At 49.6% G+C, this 23,177-nt stretch overlaps 2 protein-coding genes across 10 annotated transcripts; one reads left to right on the forward strand and one right to left on the reverse strand.

Annotated features, from left to right (window-relative positions):
• Positions 1-3,723: 3,723 nt before the first annotated feature.
• YOD1 (YOD1 deubiquitinase) lies at positions 3,724-7,060 on the reverse strand. Of its 2 annotated transcripts, none has more exons than XM_027895213.1 (2): positions 6,833-7,060; positions 3,724-6,286 (listed from the first exon to the last, which is right to left on the reverse strand). In XM_027895213.1, the coding sequence occupies exons 1-2, from the start codon at positions 7,038-7,040 to the stop codon at positions 5,580-5,582; spliced, it is 915 nt and encodes a 304-aa protein (XP_027751014.1). In that variant the 5' UTR covers positions 7,041-7,060; the 3' UTR covers positions 3,724-5,579. The 2 variants fall into 2 exon arrangements, with proteins under 2 accessions (XP_027751014.1, XP_027751015.1); XM_027895214.1 differs by lacking the exon at positions 6,833-7,060 and adding an exon at positions 6,611-6,786.
• Positions 7,061-8,006: 946 nt separating this feature from the next.
• Positions 8,007-21,736, forward strand: PFKFB2 (6-phosphofructo-2-kinase/fructose-2,6-biphosphatase 2). 8 transcript variants are annotated; one of them, XM_027895178.1, is made up of 16 exons: positions 8,007-8,080; positions 8,788-8,913; positions 9,028-9,124; positions 9,455-9,521; positions 9,654-9,728; positions 9,862-9,918; positions 10,363-10,487; positions 10,965-11,172; positions 11,369-11,515; positions 12,082-12,186; positions 12,807-12,936; positions 13,986-14,048; positions 14,594-14,667; positions 16,060-16,251; positions 17,145-17,212; positions 18,398-21,736. In XM_027895178.1, exons 1-15 carry the CDS (start codon positions 8,017-8,019, stop codon positions 17,169-17,171), a joined length of 1,557 nt encoding a protein of 518 aa, XP_027750979.1. In that variant the 5' UTR covers positions 8,007-8,016; the 3' UTR covers positions 17,172-17,212; positions 18,398-21,736. The 8 variants fall into 8 exon arrangements, with proteins under 8 accessions (XP_027750979.1, XP_027750978.1, XP_027750981.1 ...); XM_027895177.1 differs by having other exon boundaries at positions 17,145-17,208; XM_027895180.1 differs by having other exon boundaries at positions 16,060-16,239; positions 17,145-17,208.
• The last annotated feature ends 1,441 nt before the right edge of the window (positions 21,737-23,177 follow it).

The following is a 23,177-nucleotide window of genomic DNA, read 5'->3' on the forward strand; positions in this document are numbered from 1 at the left end:
TTTTTTAATTTGTATTTTTAGCAAAAGGCCGTGTTGCAACACTTGTTCCCTGCTCCGCAGAACAGGGAAGTGGAAACATCAGCTAATTAAAGCCCCGGTAAGATGGAGAGAAAAGAAAAGCAGCTGAGCCAGGAAGCTCCCACCGGCACTGCTGAGCCGCAGCTTTTGGGGCTGTTACAGAAGGGGACGTGTGCTGAGGAGCAAATCAAGAAGCCAGAGGCTGCTGACAAGCCCAGCCAGCCCCTGCCATTCCTGCTCTCCCACGCTGGCCCGCAGCAGGGAAGGGGATGCGGACGCGGCACATTGGGAGCGTTGCCACAGCCGGGGATGGGCGCAGGATTGGCGGAACTGCTCCGGGGGTGTTGGTTAACTGGTGTCGCGCTGGATGCTGCGGCAACCTAGAGAGAGTTTAAAATGCTGAAGGTTAAAATTAATGAGCTGTTTTTAATGATAAATGTTTAAATCAATTAGTCCTTTTGGATTTTTAATTGATTAATGTAAATTTTAAACCGAAGCTTTAGGGCCTCACCGGTTTTGGGACTCCAGCGCTGAGGCTGCTCTAAGAGGGGGAGCAAACCAAAACGTGGAGTTATTTTGTTGTTTCACCACAAACGGTGTGTGAATGAGCAACAGGACAGGGTGAGGGTGTGCTGACAGCACAAGGCCTCGAATCTGTGGGATAAAACAGGCAGAGCTGGCTGCCTGCAGCGCCCTGTGCGGGTCAGGAAAGTGTCACGATCCTCTAAGAGAAATCTTGAGCTCCTCTGCTGAATCAAGATGCCCAGAAAGAACCTGTTCTTTTTCCACATTCCTTTTCCTCCACCGAATATAAATAGCTCTGCCCCAAAACAAGGTCTGATTTCATATACATGGCACGAAGCACACACAAGGAGTCAAATGATGCAGGGAAAACTTCACAATGCCCTGAAAGGACTTTGGCACGTTCGCAAACCCGCTGGGCCCCACCCTGTCCATAAACACAAAGCACAAGTGATTCAGGGCTGGCCCCGAAGGAAACACATCCAAACGGCGTCACTGATAAGATTCCTGTCAACTTAACGACGTTTATTTGACTCTGTGGGACTGTTGGACACTTTCCTTAAACCAAATTGCAGGTACAGTCTGTGTGCTGACAAATCAGTTATGGAAAATACCAGGTAGTTGTTGCCTGCTATTCCACAGCAGTGTACAGGAGTCATTAAACCCTAATATGGCCAAGGAAGTCTATTTATTATCTCTATTTTACAGAAGAGAGGTAGAGAACTGATGTGTTTCCATAGCTTGGTTGCCCTTAACCCAACACCAGAAATGAGAAGGCAGCTCTCAAGGTATAATACAGTTCCTCAACGTTTTCCTCAAGGCTTTAATTAAAAATAATAGATGAGGAAACTGCCACCTTGGCCAACCTAATTTTGTGAACTCCCTATTGCATTTCTGCTACAGAAACCATTCTGGGGCTCAGACTGCTGAAAAAACAATATCGATTTCACCCAATTGGAAGGAATTTTACTCTGCCCAGGCCAGAGCAGAGCAAACCTGATGGCAGTTTTACAGATGGATGCAGTTTGATTTAAAATGCAGGCAGACATTTAATTGTAGGATGGTTGTAATCTTCAAAATAGCAAGCTGAAAACTTTTTTGTTCCTCTTTTATTAAAGAGTTTCCCTGCCAGGGAGGGGTTGGCAGGGCTGGCCCATGGGTGGGTTCGTGCAGGGCAGGGGCAGTAAAATCAGCCAAACACAGATGATTCAGAGGCTGTGTGTCAGTCTGATTTCTCAGAAACTGCCCCAACACGTGGGTTTCTGTTTCAGGCAGAGAAATTCTGCTTTTTCTTCATTTGTGCCTTGTCCCTCTCCTGCTCCTCTAAAGTGGAGAAGGGCAAACAGATAACTTTGCTTGGGTCAGAGAGGTTTCAAAATGGACATTGTGTTCCTGTGGCGCAGTTTCACAGTGGGTTCTTGCCCCAGGACTGATCACAATTGTAGCACTGTGATGTTCTCCAACAGTTTCTGATCAAAGTGGGATGGGAGCAGGAGACTGTCCCCAAACTGTCACAAGTGGCTCCTCCTGTGACCCTGCACATGGGAAGGTGCTGATTTAAGATGCTGATTCTGCACCATGGAACAAGATGTTCCTTTTCTCAGTGCTCTCCCCAAAAGCTGCTCTTTTTATCTGAGTTCATCCAGAACTGAGGGATTGGCTTTGTCCTTGAGAAATTCAGGGTATTACTGATTTTCTCCCAAGACTGGTGTTTCAGTCTACTGCATCCATGGACTAGATCGGTGAACCACTGAACCCAAATATTCGTGTATTTAATGGTTTATATGTTTCAATGCATAAAATACTCTGGAGGCATGTAAAATTCTCTGTGAGTCCTGGTATCTCAGGTATCTCTTGGTATTTACCACAGAATCCCAAGATGGTTTGGGTTGGAAAGGACCTAAAATATCATCTAGTTCCAAGCCCCTGCTATGGGCAGGGACACTTTCCACTATCCCAGGTTGCTCCAACCTGGCCTTGGACACTTCCAGGGATGGGGCAGCCATAGTTTCTCTGCGCAACTTGGGAATTTAACGCTTATTATAAGCGTGTGTGAGAGCAGAAGTGATGATAAGGACATAAGTCAGTATTTTAGAGACTTTCTGGACTGCTTCCCTACCTGTACCTGTGTCCCACATCACCTCTAGTCTAAAATATCCATAATTAACATCTTGCTGTACAATTAATCATCCCAGTTCAGTGCAAATGTAGGAGTGATGTCCAGAAGCTCATCCCACTAATAGCAGGATGTCATTTTTTGTGATAACACCCTAAAGGGATCATTAAGGGCAGGCAAATCCTGATTATAAGGTACTAAAAAAAACCAACCCCTAAAACAAAGGGAGTTGTACTTTAAATCTACCCAGACCTTACATTTGAAATAATGTAGATACTTTTGTTTGGGAGAGTTTAGGAAAATCACAGGTGGTTTTCTGACTAAGTCAGTACCAGAGGCTACTTGTTGTTTGAGTTTGTCAGCCTGTAATAGTATGAACTTTTATAGCCATGAATTACAGTAGTTTGATTGACTTTCCTTTTTTCTTTTTTAAGCAAAGAGATTTTATTTTCTAGGCAACAAAAGAAAACATCCAAGCAGTGATAAGTGAGACATCTCCCTCAAACAGAACTGACTCTCTGTTAGCAGATTTCCAAGGCAAACATGATCTAGCAAAGCTAAACACTCTGGATTATTAAATAATGCTAATTTGAAAAATACTGCAACTGAGAAATACCAAAACAAACAAAAACAAACAAAAAGATGTTTCACGCACTTTGAGGAAACCAATCCCAAACACGAAGCTAAAAATCTAAGTGTTGCTCCCCGAAGTCAAACACGGCAGACAATAAATATGTATCTTTCACTCCCGTTTCAAAGACGCCCAAAGACACCTCGTGCACCTCTCTGAGGTAGGTTTTGTGTCCATTTTACAGATGGCAAAAGGGTGAGGATCAGCTCCTTGCCCAAGGCATCTCACGGCTCCCATGGGAAAGCTGAGAACACACCTCGGGATTCGACAGTCTCTTGGTCTCATTCCTAGACAGGATTTCAGCTCAAGTAGTTAGAACACAGTGTCATCTTCAAGTTCCTTTGAACTGGCAGGTATTTCTTTAGGTTTTTAAGCATCAGCTTCTAGAGGGCTGGTTTTAATGTTGGGTTTTGGGGTGTGGGTTTTTATTTTTTTCTTCTTTTCCTAATGACAGGCTAAAAGCAGAGCGGGGTTTAACACTGGAAGCTAAATGGTTTTCTATAGGAAACTCCCAACAGTGCTAATGTGTATTTTAATACTGAATTAAAACCAAACCTGGTCCATAGTGCTCTTGGTGATTCTAGTCTTTATATTCAATTATTCATGCCTTAATTGAGCAAAGCACTTGTGTAATTATGTTTCTTCTTCAATAAGACCTTCCTGTGTTTCAAGATCCAACTGGGAGCTCTTGCTGAGAACTTCAGTGAAACGTGATTTTTGTGCAGAATAGGTGGTTTTGCTGCCCCACTTCAGTCAGGTGGCTCAAGGAATGGAGGCCTTTAAAACTGGATTTTAGGTTCCACGTGGAAAGTGGGTTTATTTCTGCCTCAGTCCAAAGATAGAGCATGTTCTTGCTCCCCATTTTAAAAGTGCAAGGAAGGTCACTCAAGACAGTAACAGGAAAATGGCAGGCAAAGAATATTTTAAAATTCAAGAAACAAGTATGTGTCGCAGGCATTTCAAAGGAAAAAAAATAAAATCCCCTTCAGTAATATGCACCTTTACAGCACCTTTTAAAAGACCTCAAAAGCACTTGCTGTTTAAGCCTCACAACCCCACTGTGAGGTAAGATATTAAACCAATATCATCTTCCCTGATACTCAACGGTACAAATACAGCTTATTTTGTTCTGAAATTTCAACTGCACCTTTCACTATCAGAATTAAAAGTCTTGCTACTCTACAGTCACCAGTGATAAAACAAACACATTAAGGCAGAAAGCAGATGAAGAAACTTCAAGCCTCCCTTCTGGCTCAGCACTCTGACCTTAAAAGGGCAAAACTTATTACCAGCAAAGAGTGAGAACTCAACCTTAAAGTGCTCATAATACAGTATTTGGAACCTGGGACAGCTTTGTAACACTATGGCCATGACTGGCTCTACTCAAGTAAAGTCTCCCTAAATGTATTTAACAGATGCAAATTAAGTCATTTCCCTAACTACTTATTTCCCTCTTGCCAGAATTTCCAATACTATTATGAAGAAGAATCCCAAGTACTCCAGGAAAACATGCCTATGTTCTGATGCAGTGTAAACACCAGGGGGGTCCAGAGTTATTTTTTTTTCAAGCAACTAAAAACTACCTATGGAGGATTAATAGGTTTATTCAACACTTATCCATCTACTCATTAATTTCAAGAAGGCTACCTTAAAGCTTAGAGGCCACTTCTTTCCCTAAAGTTCTTTTCACACAAACTACAGTCTGCTCCTGATGGTAACATGGTGTAGGGCAGCTCTGAGATCCCCCTTTCTATTACAGATTGCATTTTGATGTTATATTTGCTATTTCTACTACAAATTGTGCAGCTCACGAGCAGTTTCTCCTCTGAGAAGCGCTCCCACGTGCAGAGCCTAACTCTGAGTGTAAGTAATGCTGATATGTGTGTTTCCCAAACCTCTGGATTAATTCAATTCCCTGGAAAACATAGAGAGGTTCACTCAGCGACTCAGAGGTGGATTTTACACCAGTGTTGAGCCTGATTGTGTCTATGTGCTCAGACCACAATAACACAAAAGGTTATTCCAGGAATCGAGGTGTAGCTGGCCCTCTCCACCACCTCCTATGCGAGATCCCTATTTTCAAAACCCTATTTCCCAAACCTGGCCACCATTAAGTTACTTTGCTACTTTCGCTTTTCAAGCTTTTCTTTTCTTTTTTTCCTTTTTTTTTTTGTCAAGAACTAAATTTTTTTATGGTTACAAACAGCTTATCTGGGGGAGGGGGGGGGGGAATCCAGAATCTGATCCTGGACCGGTGAGGTAGTTGATGGAACCATCCTCATGCTGCCCTCGTCACACCTCCCCGAAGTTGGTGTGTCCAGTCTCCTTGGCGTGTTCCCTGGCCTCCAGCTGCCCCGTGAGTCCCTTCTGGCACACCATGCACCGCAGGGCGAAGCGGTTCACGTCCGTGAACTGCCTCTTCCTCCTGGCCTCGTCCGCCAGCTCCAGGGCCTGCGCCAGCACCACGTCGTCACTCGTGGAGAAGATGGTCTGGGGGGGAATGTCCGAGTCGGGGATCCGGCGCTCCAGGGGGTCGTAGTGGATCCCGTCGTAGATCAGCAGGACGCGCTTGGCGTAGCCGGCGTCCTCCCCGAAGCGGTCGATGCGCACCGTCTGCGTGTCCACCACGCAGATCTCGCACTGGTAGAACTTGGACAGGATGGACACCTCGATGGCCCCCCCCCAGGTGTCCTCCCTCCTGATCCAGTCACAGTACTCCCTGTTGGTTTTGCCCAGCACGGCCTCGCAGTAGGACTCGGGGTCGCTCGCCACGATCTGGGCGATGAGGTTCCGCATCTCCGGGGCGCAGCCGGGGTCGTACACGCCGCCCTCCACCACGTAGGACACGCTGGTGAACAGGCAGGAGTTGTCTGCCGGGACCACCCTCCTGGCCAGAACGGGCACGGCCTCCCTGAGCGGGTGGGACATGTTTCTCTTGGCTACCACGGGCGGCTCGGGCTCGGGCTTGGATGTGTCCTCCTCGACTATGAGGGTGTCACCTGCCAGAGGGGACAAGGGAGAGGTTGGAGTTTAAAGCTGCCGCTGCTCCTGAAACACAACAAACAACACGGCTGTGGTGCTGTTGTTGTTGCTGCTGCCGAGGGTCATAGAAGAGAATCATGGAACCGTGGAATGGTTTGGGTTGGGAGGGACCTTAAAGACCACCCAGTTCCACCCTCCACGAGCCCCAGGTTGCTCCAAGCCCCGTCCAACCTGGCCTCGGACGCTTCCAGGGATGGGGCAGCCACAGCTCAGTATCCCGATGGAAAAGAGCCCTATCCAAGCAGCCGGTGGCAGCACAGCGGCCCCGGGGGGGGACTCACCTGGCGTGTCCCGCTCCCGTCCCCTCCAGCCCCTCCGGACCCCCGGGATGCCGCCGCAGCACCACGGGCGCTTCCCGAGCAGGAAACGCTCCCGAGCCGGGGTGTTGACACCTCCCCGGGACAGGAACCGGCCCGACCGGCGGCCGATGACGGGCGTGCGGCGCCACGGCCTCTTTAATTAACACAATTACATTAATCACCCCCCCCCCTCCCCCTCCTCACCCGAGTGGATGCCGAGCTCGCCGAGCCGCCGCTCGCCGTCGCTGAGGTCGAGGCAGCGCGGCGGGAAGCCGAGCAGCAGGCGCTGGGCGGGGGCGGGCACGCCGGTGAGCGCGGCCAGCGCGGCCTGCATGTCGCGGAGCGGGGAGTGCGGGGACAGCGCGGGCAGCGCGTGGGACCCGCTGCGGGCCTTGCAGCGCAGCCGCAGCATCGCGGCCCCCGCACCGGCACCGCCGCGCGCCCCGCCCCGCCCCGCCCCGCCCGGCCAGCTCTCGCGAGAGCGCGCCGGGGGCACCGGGGTCTTTTGCATAGAGGCGGGTTCCTCATTTGCATAGCGCCGCCCACCTCGTTTGCATAGGCGCGACAATCGGCGTTTATATCGTTTGCATAGCGCCCCCCGCGACACCGCCGATCTCATTTGCATAGAGACGCCCCGGTGTGTGTATCTCATTTGCATAACAATGGCGGCACCGCCCCGATCTCATTTGCATAGAGACGCCCCGGTGTGTGTATCTCATTTGCATAACAACGGCGGCACCGCCCCGATCTCATTTGCATAGAGACGCCCCGGTGTGTGTATCTCATTTGCATAACAACGGCGGCACCGCCCCGATCTCATTTGCATAGAGATGGAGAACGGCGTTTATCTCATTTGCATAACATGACCATTCCTGTCTTATTTAGATAGCGCGCGAGAGCACAGCCCGTCTCATTTGCATAGAGGCGGGTGGTGTGTGGCTCTCATTTGCATAGTATGACCGTCTCATTTGCATAGAGGCGGATGGTGTGCGGATTCATTTGCATAGAGACGAGTGGTATATGAATCTCATTTGCATAGCGCCCCGCGGCACCGCCTATCTCATTTGCATCGAGACGGCCACAATGTGCGCATTATTTGCATAGGTCGAGTTGGCACCGCCCATCTCATTTGCATATAAAGGGAGGGCAGCTGTGTGTGTTCACTTGCACCGCGGTACCGCCCCCATCTTATTTGCATAGGAATAAGCTCTCTCGGTTGATTCGCCCCGCTGCCCCGGCCCCGCCCACCTGTTTTGCATAAGAGCGCGCGCGTGACGCGGCCTCGCTCCCAGCCGCCCCTTTCCCCCCTCCTCTCGCCCACCGCTCATTTGCATAGCAGATTTGCATCTCATTTGCATGCGGCGCGGAGCCGCGGCCGTGCCGGAGCCATGTCGGCGGCGCCCCGGGGCTGCGGCGGGGCCCCGCGGGGCCGGGCCGGCGAGAAGCAGTGCTGTGAGTAAGCCCGACCCGGGAAGGAGGGAGGGAGGGAGGGAGATGGGGATGCGCGTTCGTTTCATTAAGGGAATTAATTATAGGATGGGGGTTGTGCGCGTAGCGCTGCCCGCACCGTGGAGGAAAGAGCACCCCTTCCCGAAAACGCGTGTTCCCCCCGCCGGGGATGCCCGAGCCCTGCCCGCCCTGTCTCCCATCCTCCTCGGGGTCACCCTGCCCCGCTCGCCCCCCCATCCTCCCGCTTTTCCGCCTCCCGGAGGCTGCATCCATCCCCATCCCCTGCTTTTCCCCCGAACCTGCCTCTCTCCCTGGGCATTTTCGGAGCCTGCCCTGGCTGTTTGCTGAGAGAACGTGACCGGTTTGTTAAAAACATCTTTCCTTCGCCCTTGGCGGCTCCTGCCCCGGTCGGTAAATACTTTTAGGGCTAAAAGCCGCGTTTTAGCCCCATTAGGCACAGGTGTTCCCGGTCTGCCTCATTAGCGGACACCTGGGAGACCACCGAGTGGTCACAGCACTTAATTAGCCGCGAGGACACAGCACGAGCTCATTACGGGATGCACGAGAGCCCGTTAGGAGATGCACGGAGGTGGTTTGTCCATCAGGAGACGGGGTGGCTTTGAGTCGGGTGTCGCTTTTTGCTCTGCAGCACTGCTGATGCTGCTGTTTTGGGGTGGGGGTTTTTTTGGTTTTTTGGGGTTTTTTTGCAGCATGGGCTTCCTACATGACCAACTCCCCGACCCTGATCGTGATGATCGGGCTGCCCGCCCGTGGCAAGACCTACATGTCCAAGAAGCTCACCCGCTACCTCAACTGGATCGGGGTGCCCACCAAAGGTGTGTGTGTGTGTGGGGGGGGGGGGGGGGGGTGATGTTTTTTTGCCCTTTGCTGGGAGATCCATCAGTGAAATTCCATCAGCCTCACGCCCTCCTCCTCTCTTGTGTGTGAAGTGTTTAATTTAGGGGTGTACCGGCGCGAGGCAGTGAAGTCCTACAAGTCCTACGACTTCTTCAGGCACGACAACAAGGAAGCCATGGAAATCCGCAAGTGAGTTGGTTTTGGGGGCTGGACTGGGCTGGGGACTCTCAGGTCTTGGCAGGCGCAGTTTAAGGAGCACAAAATAACATCTGAAATGCAGGAGGGAATAGCACAGGGATCCTGCCAGAGGGGATGTGCGTGGGAGTGTTGTTATTCACTTTGGGCTGTGAGTGCTAGGTGATGGAGCAGGTTGTAGGTGCAGGTGCCTTGTGATCTCTGGGGCTCTTGGGAAGGTGCAGGGGTGGGAGAGAGGCGTTCAAATCCCTCCCTGGCGGTTCAGAGGCTTTGCTGTGGGAATGCTTTCCGTGAGCTCTGACAAGCCCTGTTTCTGTCCCACAGACGATGTGCCTTGGTGGCTCTGGAAGATGTGAAGGCTTATCTGCTGGAGGAGTGCGGGCAAATAGCTGTAAGAATCCTCTGCACCAGACAGAGTTTTCCACGGGGGGAGTTGAAAGCTGCTGGGGTGTTTGGGGACCTGACTTGGGGGTGGTTTAAAAGTCTTAGGTAAACCTGCTTATTGCTACTGGTTTTCTGATAGGTGTTTGATGCCACCAACACAACTCGAGAGCGACGGGACCTGATCTTAAGTTTTGCAAAGGAAAATGCTTTCAAGGTAGTGCTCCTGTGTTTGATTTGTAGTCACTGCACTGAGGGACACTGTGGCTCCCCGGGGCAGCAGCTCTCGAGTGTTGATTCAGGGTGGAGTTCTTGCCTCTCTGAAATGTGCTTCCCTGCCTTCTCCCTAGGTGTTTTTCGTGGAGTCTGTCTGTGACGATCCAGAGGTCATCGCTGCCAACATCCTGGTGCGTGCTGCGTTTTCCAGGCTCAGCTGCTGTGGGAACTCAGAGCAAGGTCACGGGCTCCCAGTGGCTTAGGGGGATTGTCTGCAAATGCCTCGCTCTTCCATTTCACCTTGGGAACGGGCAGCTGGGGTTTGCGGGTTTATTAAAAGCTAGAGGAGCCGTTATGTGAGAATGTGGAAATCAAATGAAGCTGAGGAATGTTTGACCTTGGAGTGGCGTGCGTTGGTGAGGGAGGGCAGAGCTCACAGTGTGTCTGCCAAGGCCAGGCACTTCAGTGCCTTCAGAGTCGCCCTTTGTTTCCTCTCCAGGAGCAGGTTTTTTCCTCAGGGCAGCGTCAAACAATGTGGATTTGTTGCAAAAGAGAAGAATAACCTTATTCAGCGTTGCTTTTGTTCCCTCTTGAGTTTGCTCTGCTCTCACAAAGCCACGCTGTCTGTTGACCAGGAGGTGAAAGTTTCCAGCCCCGACTACCCAGAGAGACACCGGGAGAACGTGATGGACGATTTCCTGAAGAGGATAGAGTGCTACAAGGTCACCTACCAGCCTCTGGATCCCGATGCTTATGACAAGTAAGGAAATCCCTGGGCTGCACTTCGTGCTGCCTTGCTCTGTGGCTCAGGACGCTCCAGCGTGTCTGCTGCATCCTCTGCTCTCCCAAAGTGTGATTGTGTGAAGGTGATATCAAGGGTCCTGAGCGATTTGAAAGGTTTTTTTCTCTAGTGTGATCAGAGAATCACAGAAAGGTTTGGGTTGCAAGGCACCTTAAAGATCACCTTCCACTATCCCAGGTCGCTCCAAGCCCTGTCCAACCTGACCTTGAACATTTCCAGGGATGGGGCAGCCACAGCTTCTCTGGGCAACCTGTGCCAGGGCCCCACCACCCTCACAGGGAAGCATTTTGAAGCCCAGCAGTCTCTTCTGTGTGCTAGAGCGACCAGGGGCAGTGCTGGTGCCTTTCCTAGAGCATAAATAGCTGGGTTACACCCGCAGGTGCACGTGCTTCGTTTTTAAAACCAGTCGTGTGGGTGTTCTTATTTTGACTCCAGAGATCTTTCCTTCATTAAAGTGATCAATGTGGGCCAGCGGTTCCTAGTAAACAGAGTCCAGGATTACATCCAGAGTAAAATCGTCTATTACCTAATGAACATTCATGTCCAGCCGCGCACCATCTACCTTTGCCGACACGGTGAGAGTGAATATAATCTTGTTGGCAAGATTGGTGGGGATTCTGGTCTGTCACCTCGTGGGAAGCAGGTATGTGCCTGGCAGCACCTGGTTGCTGTGTCTGTGTTGTGTGAGCAGGGTCAGAGCCGGGCCCTGCGTCCCCCCCCTGCCCCGTGCGGGGCAGCCGGATCTTGAAATGATGCCACGGCCCTTGAAATGATGCTTTGAACCACTGTGGCTTCCCCTGCTCTCCCTCCTAACCACCCCTGAGCTCTTCTTTTCCCAGTTTTCCCAAGCTCTGAGGAAGTTCATCGAGGAGCAGGAGATTGTGGATCTGAAGGTGTGGACGAGCCAGCTGAAGAGGACGATCCAGACGGCCGAGTCGCTGGGGGTCCTGTACGAGCAGTGGAAGATCCTCAACGAGATTGATGCTGTGAGTGAAGTGCTGGTCAAAGCCTTTAGCTTCTCTAGGTGGGAAAGAATGTTTTAAAAAACCAAATTAATCATGATAAAATCAGCTGTTTTCTGTTTTATTTATTTATGTATCGTGGACGCCAGCCATCGGGATGAGGTTTGGGGTGGTTTGGTACAGGGCTGACAGTGTTTGGAGCTGCCAGACCTTGCTGGGGATGTTCCAGCTGGTGTGGAGGAAGAAAATAACATTGAACATCCCAGACATCTGTCACGCCCTGCTGGGTGGGCAAAGGTTGCTGCCCCCACTCTGGTTCTCTCAGGAAATTGCGGGGTTGTTGCTGGGGAAGTAAAGGCTCATTTTCATCCCTGGCAAACAAAGGGTTTTGAGATAAAACCAAAACCCATCCTCCTCAAACCAGCCCGGTACACAAACTGTGAGAGCAGGGCTGTGTCTGATGCAACACCTGCAATTTCCATCACACAAAGGGATCCCTGATCTCAGCCTCCTGCCTCGCCTTCCTTCCTGTTGCCTTGTTGGACCTCTGTTGAAGTGAGGTTTGTGGTAACAAGTCTGTCTCCCCTCAGGGGGTCTGTGAAGAGATGACCTACGCAGAAATCGAAGCCAAGTATCCAGATGAGTTTGCAATGAGGGATCAAGAGAAATATCTGTATCGCTATCCTGGAGGCGAGGTGAGAACCTTGGAGAGATAATAATAACAACTCACAGTACAGTAAAACAAAACACTTGTGTAGAACTGAAAGGTTTGACTCAATTTTAACTTCTCCTGCCAGTATTTCTGTGGGAAGCTGAAAGCATTAGGATCCCTGGCTCTCTTTTTGAGGGAAGGTTTATTGATTTCCTTCACTGTGGTGTGCAGATGATGCTTCCAATCAATTAATTGGGCTGCTTGCTGAGTCCTGGGATACTCTCCTTGGACGCAGAGGGGGTTTGGCAAAGGCCTGAGTTGTCACTGAAAAACCATCTGGGAAAGAAAATGATTGTGGTTATGGTCTGGAGTTTCTGGGTTTACCTCACAACCTGTTTAAATGAATCATTTGCTATTTTATTTGGGGTTTTTTTCTTACTTCACTTGTTGAGTTACCAGTAATCTGAAATGTCTGAGGGTTGTGACACTAAGTTTCACCTTCTGCTGTTTGTTTTTTTTATAACTATATTTACCAGATCATCCATAACTTCTGCAGTTGATACCTTAACTGATATTTTCCTGAATGTGACACTGCTAATTGCCTCTTCTGCTCTAACCCTGTGTTTACAAAACCCCTTGAAGAATTCCTGGTTTGTTTTCCAGTCCTACCAGGACTTGGTCCAGCGCCTGGAGCCAGTAATTATGGAGCTGGAACGACAAGGCAACGTCCTCGTTATCTCCCACCAGGCAGTTATGAGGTGCCTGTTGGCTTATTTTCTTGACAAGAGTGCAGGTACAAAAATAAATGGATGATTCTGGGGGCTGGCTTCTCTCACTGCTTCCTTCACAGGGTTTTTGGGAGGGTAGCTTGTAATTGCTGGGTTTATTTTTTTTTTTCTTTTTTTTTTTCCCCACGAGAGATGAGCTGCTTAAAAAAAGAAAGCAAGCAAACATTTCAGAAATGCTTCAACCGTTGCAGTTCAGCAGTGCAGTGGTGGGAGAAAGGTGGATTTGCTGCTGGTTTTCTGCTCAGCTGTTCTTCCTGGAGCTGTGGAGGGGACTATATTTTTTTTTTTTTTTTTTTTAATGTAAAGAAAAAGTCTCGTGGTGCCTCAGTAGCCTGGAAGGGTGGGCAGGAATGCTCCATCCCTGGAAATGCTCCTCCCTTGCGTGGCACACACACCTGGGAGTTACTTCTAGGCTGCTTCAAGCTCCTTTGTGAAGCTCCAGTGAGTGGCACTAGAGTTCAATGAAACTTTTCATGAGGTGGATAAACTCCTAATAAGGTTCATAAACTTTTAGTACAGTTTCAAATGAAGCTGCTGTGGGCCAGTGGCAGCTGCTGCTGCAGTGGTTTCCCACCCGTGTGCTGCTGGAGAGGTTTCCTCTGGCTGGAAGTGGAAACAGGGAATTGTTTAGGTTGGAAAAGAACTTTTAGATCGTTGAGTTCAACCCTTAACCTGCCAATCATTGGAGGGTCCTGAGCCAGCTTGGCCTCAAGGATGGCTGTAATTTGCCAGAGCGGGCTGTAGTGTTATTTCCCAGTACTATTTTTGTTATTTCTATATATCTCTCAGGTGTGGATGACTGAAGGTCTGGGTACCATCCCCACTCTCTAATCCCTGGATGGCTTCCAGAACACTTTTCATGGAATCAAAGAATGGTTTGGGTTGAAGTGACCCTTAGAAGGGTCTGCTCCAACCCCTCTGTGAGGAGCAGGGACATCCCCAACCACACCAGGGCTGGTGCCATCCTGCTGCTGTGGGGCTGGGGAGGGGACAGGGGGGCTGTGGCATCCCCTAACTGGGCACAGGTGACCCCATAACCCTTTCTCTGTCCTAGATGAGCTGCCCTATCTGCGCTGCCCCCTGCACACCATCCTCAAGCTCACTCCTGTTGCCTACGGTAAACACTGGCTTTATTTTAATTCTGTTCCTGGTTTGTGTGTGTGGATCTGATGGGCCAGGTCTGTGTGTCCCTGTGTGGCAGCACCTGGCCATGCTGGAAAAGGGATATGTAAACTGGTTATTGCCTGGTTGATGTATGAAAGGGTTCTGGAGTGTTGGGGGGGAACAGCAGGGAGGGAGATGTGGGGGTGAAGGGTGTTCTTCTCCCCTGGTAGTTGTGGGTTTTCCCTGTGGATGAGTGAGGCTGTTTGTGCCTCCAAATTTGGGGTTGACTCTGGGGTGCAGTCAGTAAAAATGGCTTTTCTGTTCAGATCTGTAGCCCAAATAACCCAGGGCTGTGCTCTCACAGTCAAAGCCACAAAGTAGTTAATTCTATAAAATTCTGTTCACAAGGTGAACTATGTATTTATGAGCTGGTTTATTTTAAAACAATAAAATAATAAATTTATTCCTACTCACTTTCCATGCTGTTTTCAATATTTAAAAAAAAAATGCTTATTTAGTAAATTACTCATAAAAACTCCTCTTCCTTTTTGGTGAAAGGTTGTAAAGTGGAGACCATTACCCTGAATGTGGAAGCAGTGAACACCCACCGTGACAAACCCTCCCTGAACTCAGTAAGTCTTGGTGCACACATCTGGCTTTTTACCTTCTCAAATCACTGAACTGAGACTCCTAAACACCTGCTAGAAATGGCTGATGGGCTTTCAGGGAGCAGAAAGACTCACTTCATGATAATCCCCCAAAGCAGAATTAATTGTAGGCAGAATTAATGTGCTTCCCAGGCCAGGGGAGGGGGTAGATTTTTCAGAGCTATTGTAGGAAGCAGAATGGACAAATTTAGGACATAGATTTTAAATTCCAGGTCTCGTTCTCAGTTTTCAATGAAGTATTTGTTGGTGGTGCTTGTTTGTATTAATTGTGATGATTTCAAAAAGACTTGCCAGAAGGTTTAAAGTGGATTTTTCTCCTTGTCCCTGAAATCCTCTCCCATTACTTAAATAACTTAGACCAACCACGTTGTTCAGCAGAGTATAGAACTTGCTAAATCTGTGGAAGTTGCTGCTGTTTTAGGTTCTTGCTTTTGCAAACCCTGTTTTGCAGAGGGACTGGTCTGTCAGGGACAGACCTCAGTCCGTACTTCTAATTAGCTCCCCCAATTAAAGAGCACAAACCAGCTCTGCTCTGCTGGTTTACAGGGAACCTAAATACATCACATTTCAAGTGGTTTTGGTATATTTAGGCTTTTAGCTGCCTCTTGTTGTATTTTATAAAGAGCTATGGGGCTGATTGCCTGGGATATGGTTATTTTTCTGTCCTTGATGCTGAAGAAGTGGAGAAACTGGGAACCTGCAGCTGTGGCTGGAGGGTTTGTGGAGCTCAGTCCAGCTGAGTGCAAATGCTAAACTGAGGATATTCAGCAAGATTTCTGTGGCTGGTCTCCTGGTGGTTTCCAGCTGGGCGCTGTCCCTGTTCATGGCAGGGGATTGGACTAGATGATGTTTAAAGGTCCTTCCAACCCAAACCACTCTGGGATTTTTCACTTTTGCAACTTGTGTGTGATCCCTGCCTTGAAATCATTGGAAAACCTGGAGGTTATTTCTGTTCTTTGCTTTGCTTGGGCATCACAACTGCTTTGGGAGAAACGAAGCACAAAGAAGGGAGAGGCTTCTATTTGCTTTTTTTTTTTCCCCCTGCCTTAAATTGATCGATAAATAAATAAAACCTCCAAACCAAAACAAACCCGAGCAGAATCCCCTAAGCAAAACAGAAATACCAAAAGGAAGTAAAACTGCTAAAAAAGCGCTTTCCAGTTGTCTGCAGACCGGATTTAGTCGTTTCCCACACTGGTGCTCGGCTGGGGGAGGCACAACCCATTGCGGGGTCACCGAGCCCCTGCCCCGCTGACGACAGATTCGGGGCGGGGACGCCGGAGGTGCGTGATGTGCTTTTAAACTGTGGTTCCCCTTCTCGTTCCTCGTGTGATTCCCTCCATCTGGGATCATCAGAGCAAGCTCCCCAGCAGCCAGAGCCCCGTCAGGACGAGGAGGAACAGCTTTACCCCGCGGGCCAGCGCGGACACGGTAAAGCGCCCGCGGCATCACAGCGTTGGGAGCAAACCTCTCGACCTGCTGGGGCCCTTTCCATCCCTGGAAGCTCGAGATGGGGCTGACCAGCTGCAGCTGGAAGTCAGTATCCAGGTGGTACCTTCCCTATGCTCCCCCTCCCCACCGTCACCCGAGGCTGTGCGTGGTCCCCTCTGAAGTCCAGACCGTTCCCGGGGTGTTGAGCACTGTGTCTGCATGGAAATCATCCTCGATTGGACTCCCTTAAGAAAAAAAATCACACTCCCCCCCTCCTTAAAATGTGAAATTTCCCCACCATGAAACTAAAATTCTGGTGCCACAGGCTTTCAGGATCAGGCTCCGTGCAGGCAAGTTTCCATCAGTGCCACAGCGTGGTTAATTCTGGGTGGTATCTTTGCTTTCTGGATAAAACCTGATTGGAAGGAGTTACAAATACCCTCTTTGTCCTGATTTTTTTTTTTTTTTTTTTACTTCAGCCAAGTGTCGCTCCAGCCCCTGAGCAACTTGGTAGGAAAATCTTTGCCTCTGTGATTTTGCTGGCGCCCATTTCCCTGCAGATCCCAACCTCAGCAGCTTCTTGAGCAAAGTCTGGGCCCTCTGGGTGCCCAAATTGCAGCAGTTTGAGGTTATAAAATACTCCTGGATATTTTAGAGGTTAGAGTTTTCCAAGCCCTTCAGTGAGCCCAGCTTCTTGTTCTCCTCCCTGTTAGCAGAGTAAGAGCCCAGGGAGTAAAGGAAGGGGTGGTACCACCCCAGTGTTGTCCTACTTGGAGAGGCTTGACTGTCCTGGGATCTCTTGCCTGAGTGGAGCCCTTGGGATGAGCAGGGGAGTGAGGAGGTGTCCATGCCCTGTATCAACTCCTGCTGTGATACAAGCCTGCCCTGGGCTAACATGAAATTTTTGGGGATGCTTCACTTCTTCCCTCATTTGCTTTGCTGCTTTTACTATTTAGATCTCCTCTAAAACGCACTGTGAGCTCTCCTGTGCTTCTCTCTTTCCTTTGCAGCCTCCAGTGGGAAATGCTTCCCCCTGAGAACCACTGAAGGCAGCTTGTGTGTGCTCTCTTTTGGGTTAGTAAGTAGGACTTCTCTCGATTAATGTTGCATGGAAACCACTTTGGGCAAAGGCAAATGCACGGAGCATCTTTCACTGTGTAAAATCTGTCTTCAAGGGGGACAACAGTGGGGGAGGAATATATTTTATTTATTGCTGAGCCCACTGATCCTGGGCTTTACTGGTGCCTTGTGGTGGCTGCTGCAGAAGTGTTTTTCAGCCAGAGCTTGTTCCATCCCTGGGCCAAGGATGTGGGATGGGTCTAAACTGGTGCTGCTGAGCCACAGGGCAGGGTCCCCACGTGTGTCTTCCCTCTGCCTGGGTGTGTTACAGATTGCAGGGGTTTTGCAGGAGTCTCTGGATTGTGGTCTGGGCAGGAGTGATGCTTGGGGGGGGCTTTGGGCGGATCCTCTTGCTCCTGGTGCTGTGGTGTCAAAGGGAGAGCTGGGTTTAGGGCAAGAAAGTAAGGCAGATATTAGGGTTAAGAGAGGATTCCAGCCTGGGAGGGGATCTCCTTCCTGTTTGGCTCCTCTCTGCCAGGTGAGGAAAGCTCAGCCTCTGCCCAGGAAGCCTGGACCTGAGAAACTCCTGCTGGAATTAATTTGGCTGGATATGTATCTCTCTGCTTTATTTGCATTTTGCCCTTGAAGTGGAGGTCTTCCAACACAGAGCAGCTGTGGGAAATCCAGGCTGTTGGGGTTCAATTTGTGTGATTTACACTGACCTGAGTGTGCTCCTGCTGTCGGTTGGACCCTGAGTGAGGCAGTGGAAGAAATTTTATCAAAACTCTTAAATATTTATTGTGGTCAACATGCAAAATGCTTGCTGTAATGGTTCTGGTGTTGTTCTGGAAGTGTGTTTTCCTATGGAGAAGGTAAATTAAAGTGAGTAACCAAGGTGCTTCATTACTCCTGAGGTTCTCCACTGGCCTTGTGTGATCTCAGGCTGCGATGGGGAAACTCTTTGTGGGGGCTTGGTAAGAGCATAAAGGGTGATGCAAAGTGTGAAACAGCTTGTTGTGTGCCTGGCTGGAAGTAAATATGTCAATCCTCAGGTGGTTCCTGTCACGTAGAGCGATTCCCTGGAGCTGGTTGGATCCTCCTGTCAGTGTGTCTGTCCATCCCTGGAGCTGAGCTGAGCTGTCACCTGCTTTACCATCTCCTGCCTTCCTTGGTGTGACCTCAACTCTTTATCTTTTCTTTGCAGAGAATGGCCAGTTTAACAGTGTAGAGGTGTGTGCTTTCCCCTTGGATTCTGCTGGGAATTCCGTGGCCTGGAGGAGCCCTGGGACTTGGAGCATCCCCGGAGCACAGTGAGCCACGAGCCCCTTCGGCCAGTACTCGCCTTGAACTGGGTTTTTAGAGCCTTGTCTGTGTCTTTTCTTTCCAAATGCTGGAATGTCTGTCCACGAGATCGGAGAAAATTCATTATGGAGCTTTCTCAAGCTGCTTTTAATGAGCCATTGTATCCCTGGGCTTTTGGGGGGTGTTAAAATAGTGCCCCACGTCTTTCCTCCTGGTTAGATGCCAAAATCAACCATAATGTGATGACAAAATAGTCATGTTCTTACTGGCTGAGGCAGCTTTTCTTTGGAAGAGGCACAACCAGACCAAATCCCCGAGTTTTTATCTATCTGTTATCGTTTCCAAGTTGTTTCTGAGTTTAAACATGATTTACTGTGTTATTCAACCATCCAAAGAGCTCCAGTTTAACTGTGTTTCCAGGACTGCTGATGTGAGTCCCTCAATCCGAGCCTTTCCCTTTGCTTGGGATGTAACACACAGCACATCCCATTGCCAGGTCAGCACATCCCACGGGATGCCTCCTGTGAGGGACAGGTGGGAATAAAACCTCCCGTCCCTCTCTGGAAGCAGCACAGCTACCAGTGCTTTTAAGTCCCACCTCAAGCCCTACTTTAGCTTTCCATCCTGACCTAAACCTCGTTTTCTCTCTCATTTTTCCTGCGTTTTGTGGATGGTTTATCCATTACCCCCAAAACCAGGAGCGTGGCTGTGCTCAGTGAGGGGGAGCAGTGGAGCCCCCCTGGGCAGGGTTTGCAGGAAGCACAAGATTTTTACCAGTTGGCTTTTTAATGCGCCAAATTTTAGGCCCCCAACAAGCTTTTAACTTGCCTATGAATCAGCTGTGAATGTTACCCATGTCTAATGCCTTTCACACTTTAAGCTGTTTCTTTAGTGTTTGGAGCACACATGGTGCAGCTGTGACTTAAATCCCCCCCCAAACCCCAAATTTGCAGTTTTCTCCCTCAAGTCTTGACTTCCATTTTGCCAAACTCCATTTTACCCCACTCCAGCTGTTCTTTTGCAATAAGGGCAAACCCCTCAGGTTGGGTGAAGGAAGGAGGGTTTGGGTGCAGAGCAGGAGGCTGTTCTGGACCTGCTGTTTGCTGTTGACTCCAGGATTTATCCCTTTATTCTGGGATGCAGAAGTTGCTTATTTTAAATGTGTAAATAAATGCTGGACATACCCTTAATAGGGAATCTGTGCCCTGGCTGTGGGGGGAGCTCAGCAGCCCCGAAACCTGAGGCTTACCTGAGCATTTTGAGCTCAAACCTGGTTGTTTTAAGCACTCCCAGAGCTTTAATTTGATAAAACTGAGTTAGAGAGCACCAAGGCACTAATCCTGACCCCCTTAGTGTTCCTGAGGAGCAGAAGCATGTGTTAATCTGAAGCAATTGTGCCACAGAGAGAGGAAATTCGGCACTGAGAGTTGAATTTTAGTGGTTTTGCTCCTCAGGCTTTTCCCCCCCAGGGGGCAGGTTTGCTTCAGCCATCTGGCCTTGGGTTTTAAACTTTTTTTTTTTTTTTTTTTGTGCTTAGAAATAAGCCAGAAAAAAAAAAAAAGAAGAGATAAAGTGTTGAAGGAAGAGATTTAGAGCCTGTCCATGATAGTTGTTGCTGTCACACTCCAAGAAGCTCGAAACGCACAAACCCGCCCGTCGGGTCGGGCTGGCAGCTCTGACCAAAAAAAAAAAAAAAACAACCTCCTGCTCTGTGGGGAAAAAAGAAAAGAAAAAAAAGGAGTAGAAAACGTACTGTAGGATCTTTACGCACAATATGCTGTGACAACCTGCTAAAGAGTTAATTATGTTCGTTGTTGTTGAGTAGTTAATGATTGTACGGAGACAAAAATCTATATTTTTACCTGCCTGGGATTTGTGAGTGTCGCTGTTCTTGTGTTGGTGGTGATGGCTTTTTGTATGTTGTTTTTTTTTAATCACTGCTAAAAAAATCAGGGCTGTAGTTTGGATCAGTGGCTGTGTGTGGGGGTCCCTTATTCCCATCGAGTGGCTCCTTGTTTTGGCCGTGGGATGGAGCTTCATCCTCCTCTGCTGACAGCAGTGTTTGTGCCTTGGTGCTTTAATTAAAGCCTGACTCGAGCCTTTTCCTCCTGCACTGTAGCCCTGGAAAGGTGTGTGTTTTTAAAATATGGCTGTCCAGAGCAGAGCAGCAGCAGATTCTTGGTCAGATCATTGCCCTGAGGGTGAATCGTACCTGCCCCACGCCAGGTCCTGCCGAGCCCTGAGTGCAGGGCTGGGGTGATGCCAGTGAGCCCACGTGTCTCCTGGCAGGTGCCTGTGCCAGGCATTTCCTTAAAATCACATGGCTTCCTTGGAATTGTGTGTGCAAATACCCCAGATAAACAACGATTGCGCAACGGGGTTGGGTTTTATTCGATATTCTTGATTGAACAGGATTTAGCAGCAGCTCGTGCTGAAAGTGGGACCAGAGCTGGTGTCGTGGGCTGGGCAGGTGGAGCTGGTGGATTTGGGAGGTGTGAATGTTGGCCTGGCACCTTGGAGAGCATTTTACCATGAGAGGGGGGGGTTTTCTGCAAGCCTGTGATTTTTCTGTCCACATGTTTCTAGCAGTGAAGGCGGTGGTGGCTCCTGTCACCTTCGGTGAGCGGTGGCAGGGCCACTAGTGGGTCACTGCAGGGAAAAGCGATCACTCTGCCAAAACCTGCTCCATCTCTGCTGCCAGCAGTGGGGAAAACTGTTAAATAGGCTGAAAGGGCTTAAACCCAGCCTTGGGTAGCTTATTTGTGTACACTGGCTGTGACCTTGGAGCTGCCACCTCTGCCAGGCGTCCCCTTCCCGGCAGCGGGCGATGAGGAAGCCTGGCCCCGGTGCCAAGGGGACAAGGAGCAGCTGTGGCATGAGAGGCCTCAGCAGCAGCGTGGCCAGGACCCACCTTCCCTGGGGAGATGTCCCCAGCCCTCACCTCTGTGCCCCTCTGGAAGGTGCTGGGGGAGTGCTGCCGGTGCCACCTCCCCCTGTCCCCGCCGCTCCTCGGGCCCCGAGCGCTGTTTGCAGGCTCTGTTTGCCTCTGTATTTAGTGTTTGCTGATGTGGATGTCACCCATCTGCTTGTAAACTTTCCTGCTCTGCTGCCTTCTAAATGTGTTTTTTATTTTAGGTTTAAAAAGCAGTGTATGTCAGCTTGTTCTGTATGTTGTGTGCTCTGTGCACTTGGGCAGAAAGAGCCATCAGCCTTTATTTACAATAAAGAGACTTAAAAAAACCACAGATCATTTCCTCTGTTCTTTTCCATTGTTTGTTCTATCTAACTGGTTTTCTGAGACAGTGGTGAATTCAGGGAGTCTCTGGAATGTGTTTGGAGAAAGGGGGTCTGCAGGGGCGGGCAGGTGCCCCTGGGTTTTGGGATTTGAGTTGGAAATGGGGAATCTTAACACCTTGGTGCCATTCCCCTTCCCTCATCAGTTTTAAGGATGTTTTTATTGGAGCTATTGGAATCCAGATTTTCAGTTTTTTTCATGGAGCTGTTAGGGTAGGAATGCTTTTTTTTTTTTTTTCTTAAGCACATCTCTTTTTTAGGAGAAAAAAAGACGTCAAGAGGAGCAACTGGTGTGACTCTGATTTCCAGCTGGAAACCAGCTGGTCCCAAAGGGACCAGCCACAGCCTTGGGTGGGGGCAAGGAAAACTCCAAAACTCCTTTCATCCTGTTTATGCCACTGCAAGCTGTGGGTTGAGGAGGTCTCAGGGATGTTGAGCAGCTGCCAGAGCAGGAGGTGGTTTTTGGTGTGGCTGATGCCCAAGACACCCTGTGCAGATGCTGAAAGACTTCCTGGGTGCCCCTGGGGGAGCTGCTGACGTTTGGGCCCACAAATTGGCTTGTTGTGGGCCATTTGGAAAAACAGAAATCTGCAAAGCCTTTGTTTGTGTTTGTGATTAACTGGATTCCTGTAAATATTTCATAGATGTCAGTGCCTGTTGTGAGCAAGTCTCTGCTCATGCAGCCTCCTGTTGTGTTCTGCAGAGAAGGAACTAAACCAGGTGAACTTCAGGTGAACTCGAGCAAGTTAATATACCCACTCAGGGTAGGGATGTGGTAAATTGCTCAGGAAAACCCCCCTCATTTGGTAGAACAAACAAATACCTGCAAGAAGCACAACCTGGGGTAAAAAGTCCATCACCAGGTGCTTGATGGTGACTGCAGCCTGGATGAAGCTGTGGAGCCAAAAGAGCAAATGGTGACAACTTCTACCAAAAGTTGGTACTAGAACAGGACCCACCAGCAAGAGCTGGATTCAGGAACAGCTTGCAGTGAGCTCAGGGGCATCTGAATTTTCATCAAGGCCAAGTTGGACAGGGCTTGGAGCAACCTGGTCTAGTGGAAGGTGTCCCTGCCCATGGCAGGGGGTGGAACAAAACGATGTTTAAGGTTCCTTTCAACCAAACCAGTCACTGATTCTGTGGCCCTGGGTGTTCAGCTCCGAGTGATGCTCCCTGGGGCCTCATGCCCTGCTGAGCTCCAGCTGATGGGGCTTTCATAGGAATAGGTGGAGCTGCTTGAAGAAATCACTTTTTGAATGCTGGCCACGGGCTTCTGAGGTCAGAAGGGATGAACTCATGATTGATGTGTCCCTGAGATATCCTGAGGAGACCCCCACAGCGTGCCTGAGGTCCAGCAGGGGAGCAGCTCAGCAAGGGTCATTTCGACA

The sequence above is a fragment of the Empidonax traillii genome, unplaced genomic scaffold (genome assembly GCF_003031625.1).
Source record: "Empidonax traillii isolate 1590-97213 ecotype Southwest subspecies unplaced genomic scaffold, ASM303162v1 scaffold451:size1465578, whole genome shotgun sequence".
In the NCBI taxonomy this organism is placed as follows: Eukaryota; Metazoa; Chordata; class Aves; order Passeriformes; family Tyrannidae; genus Empidonax; species Empidonax traillii.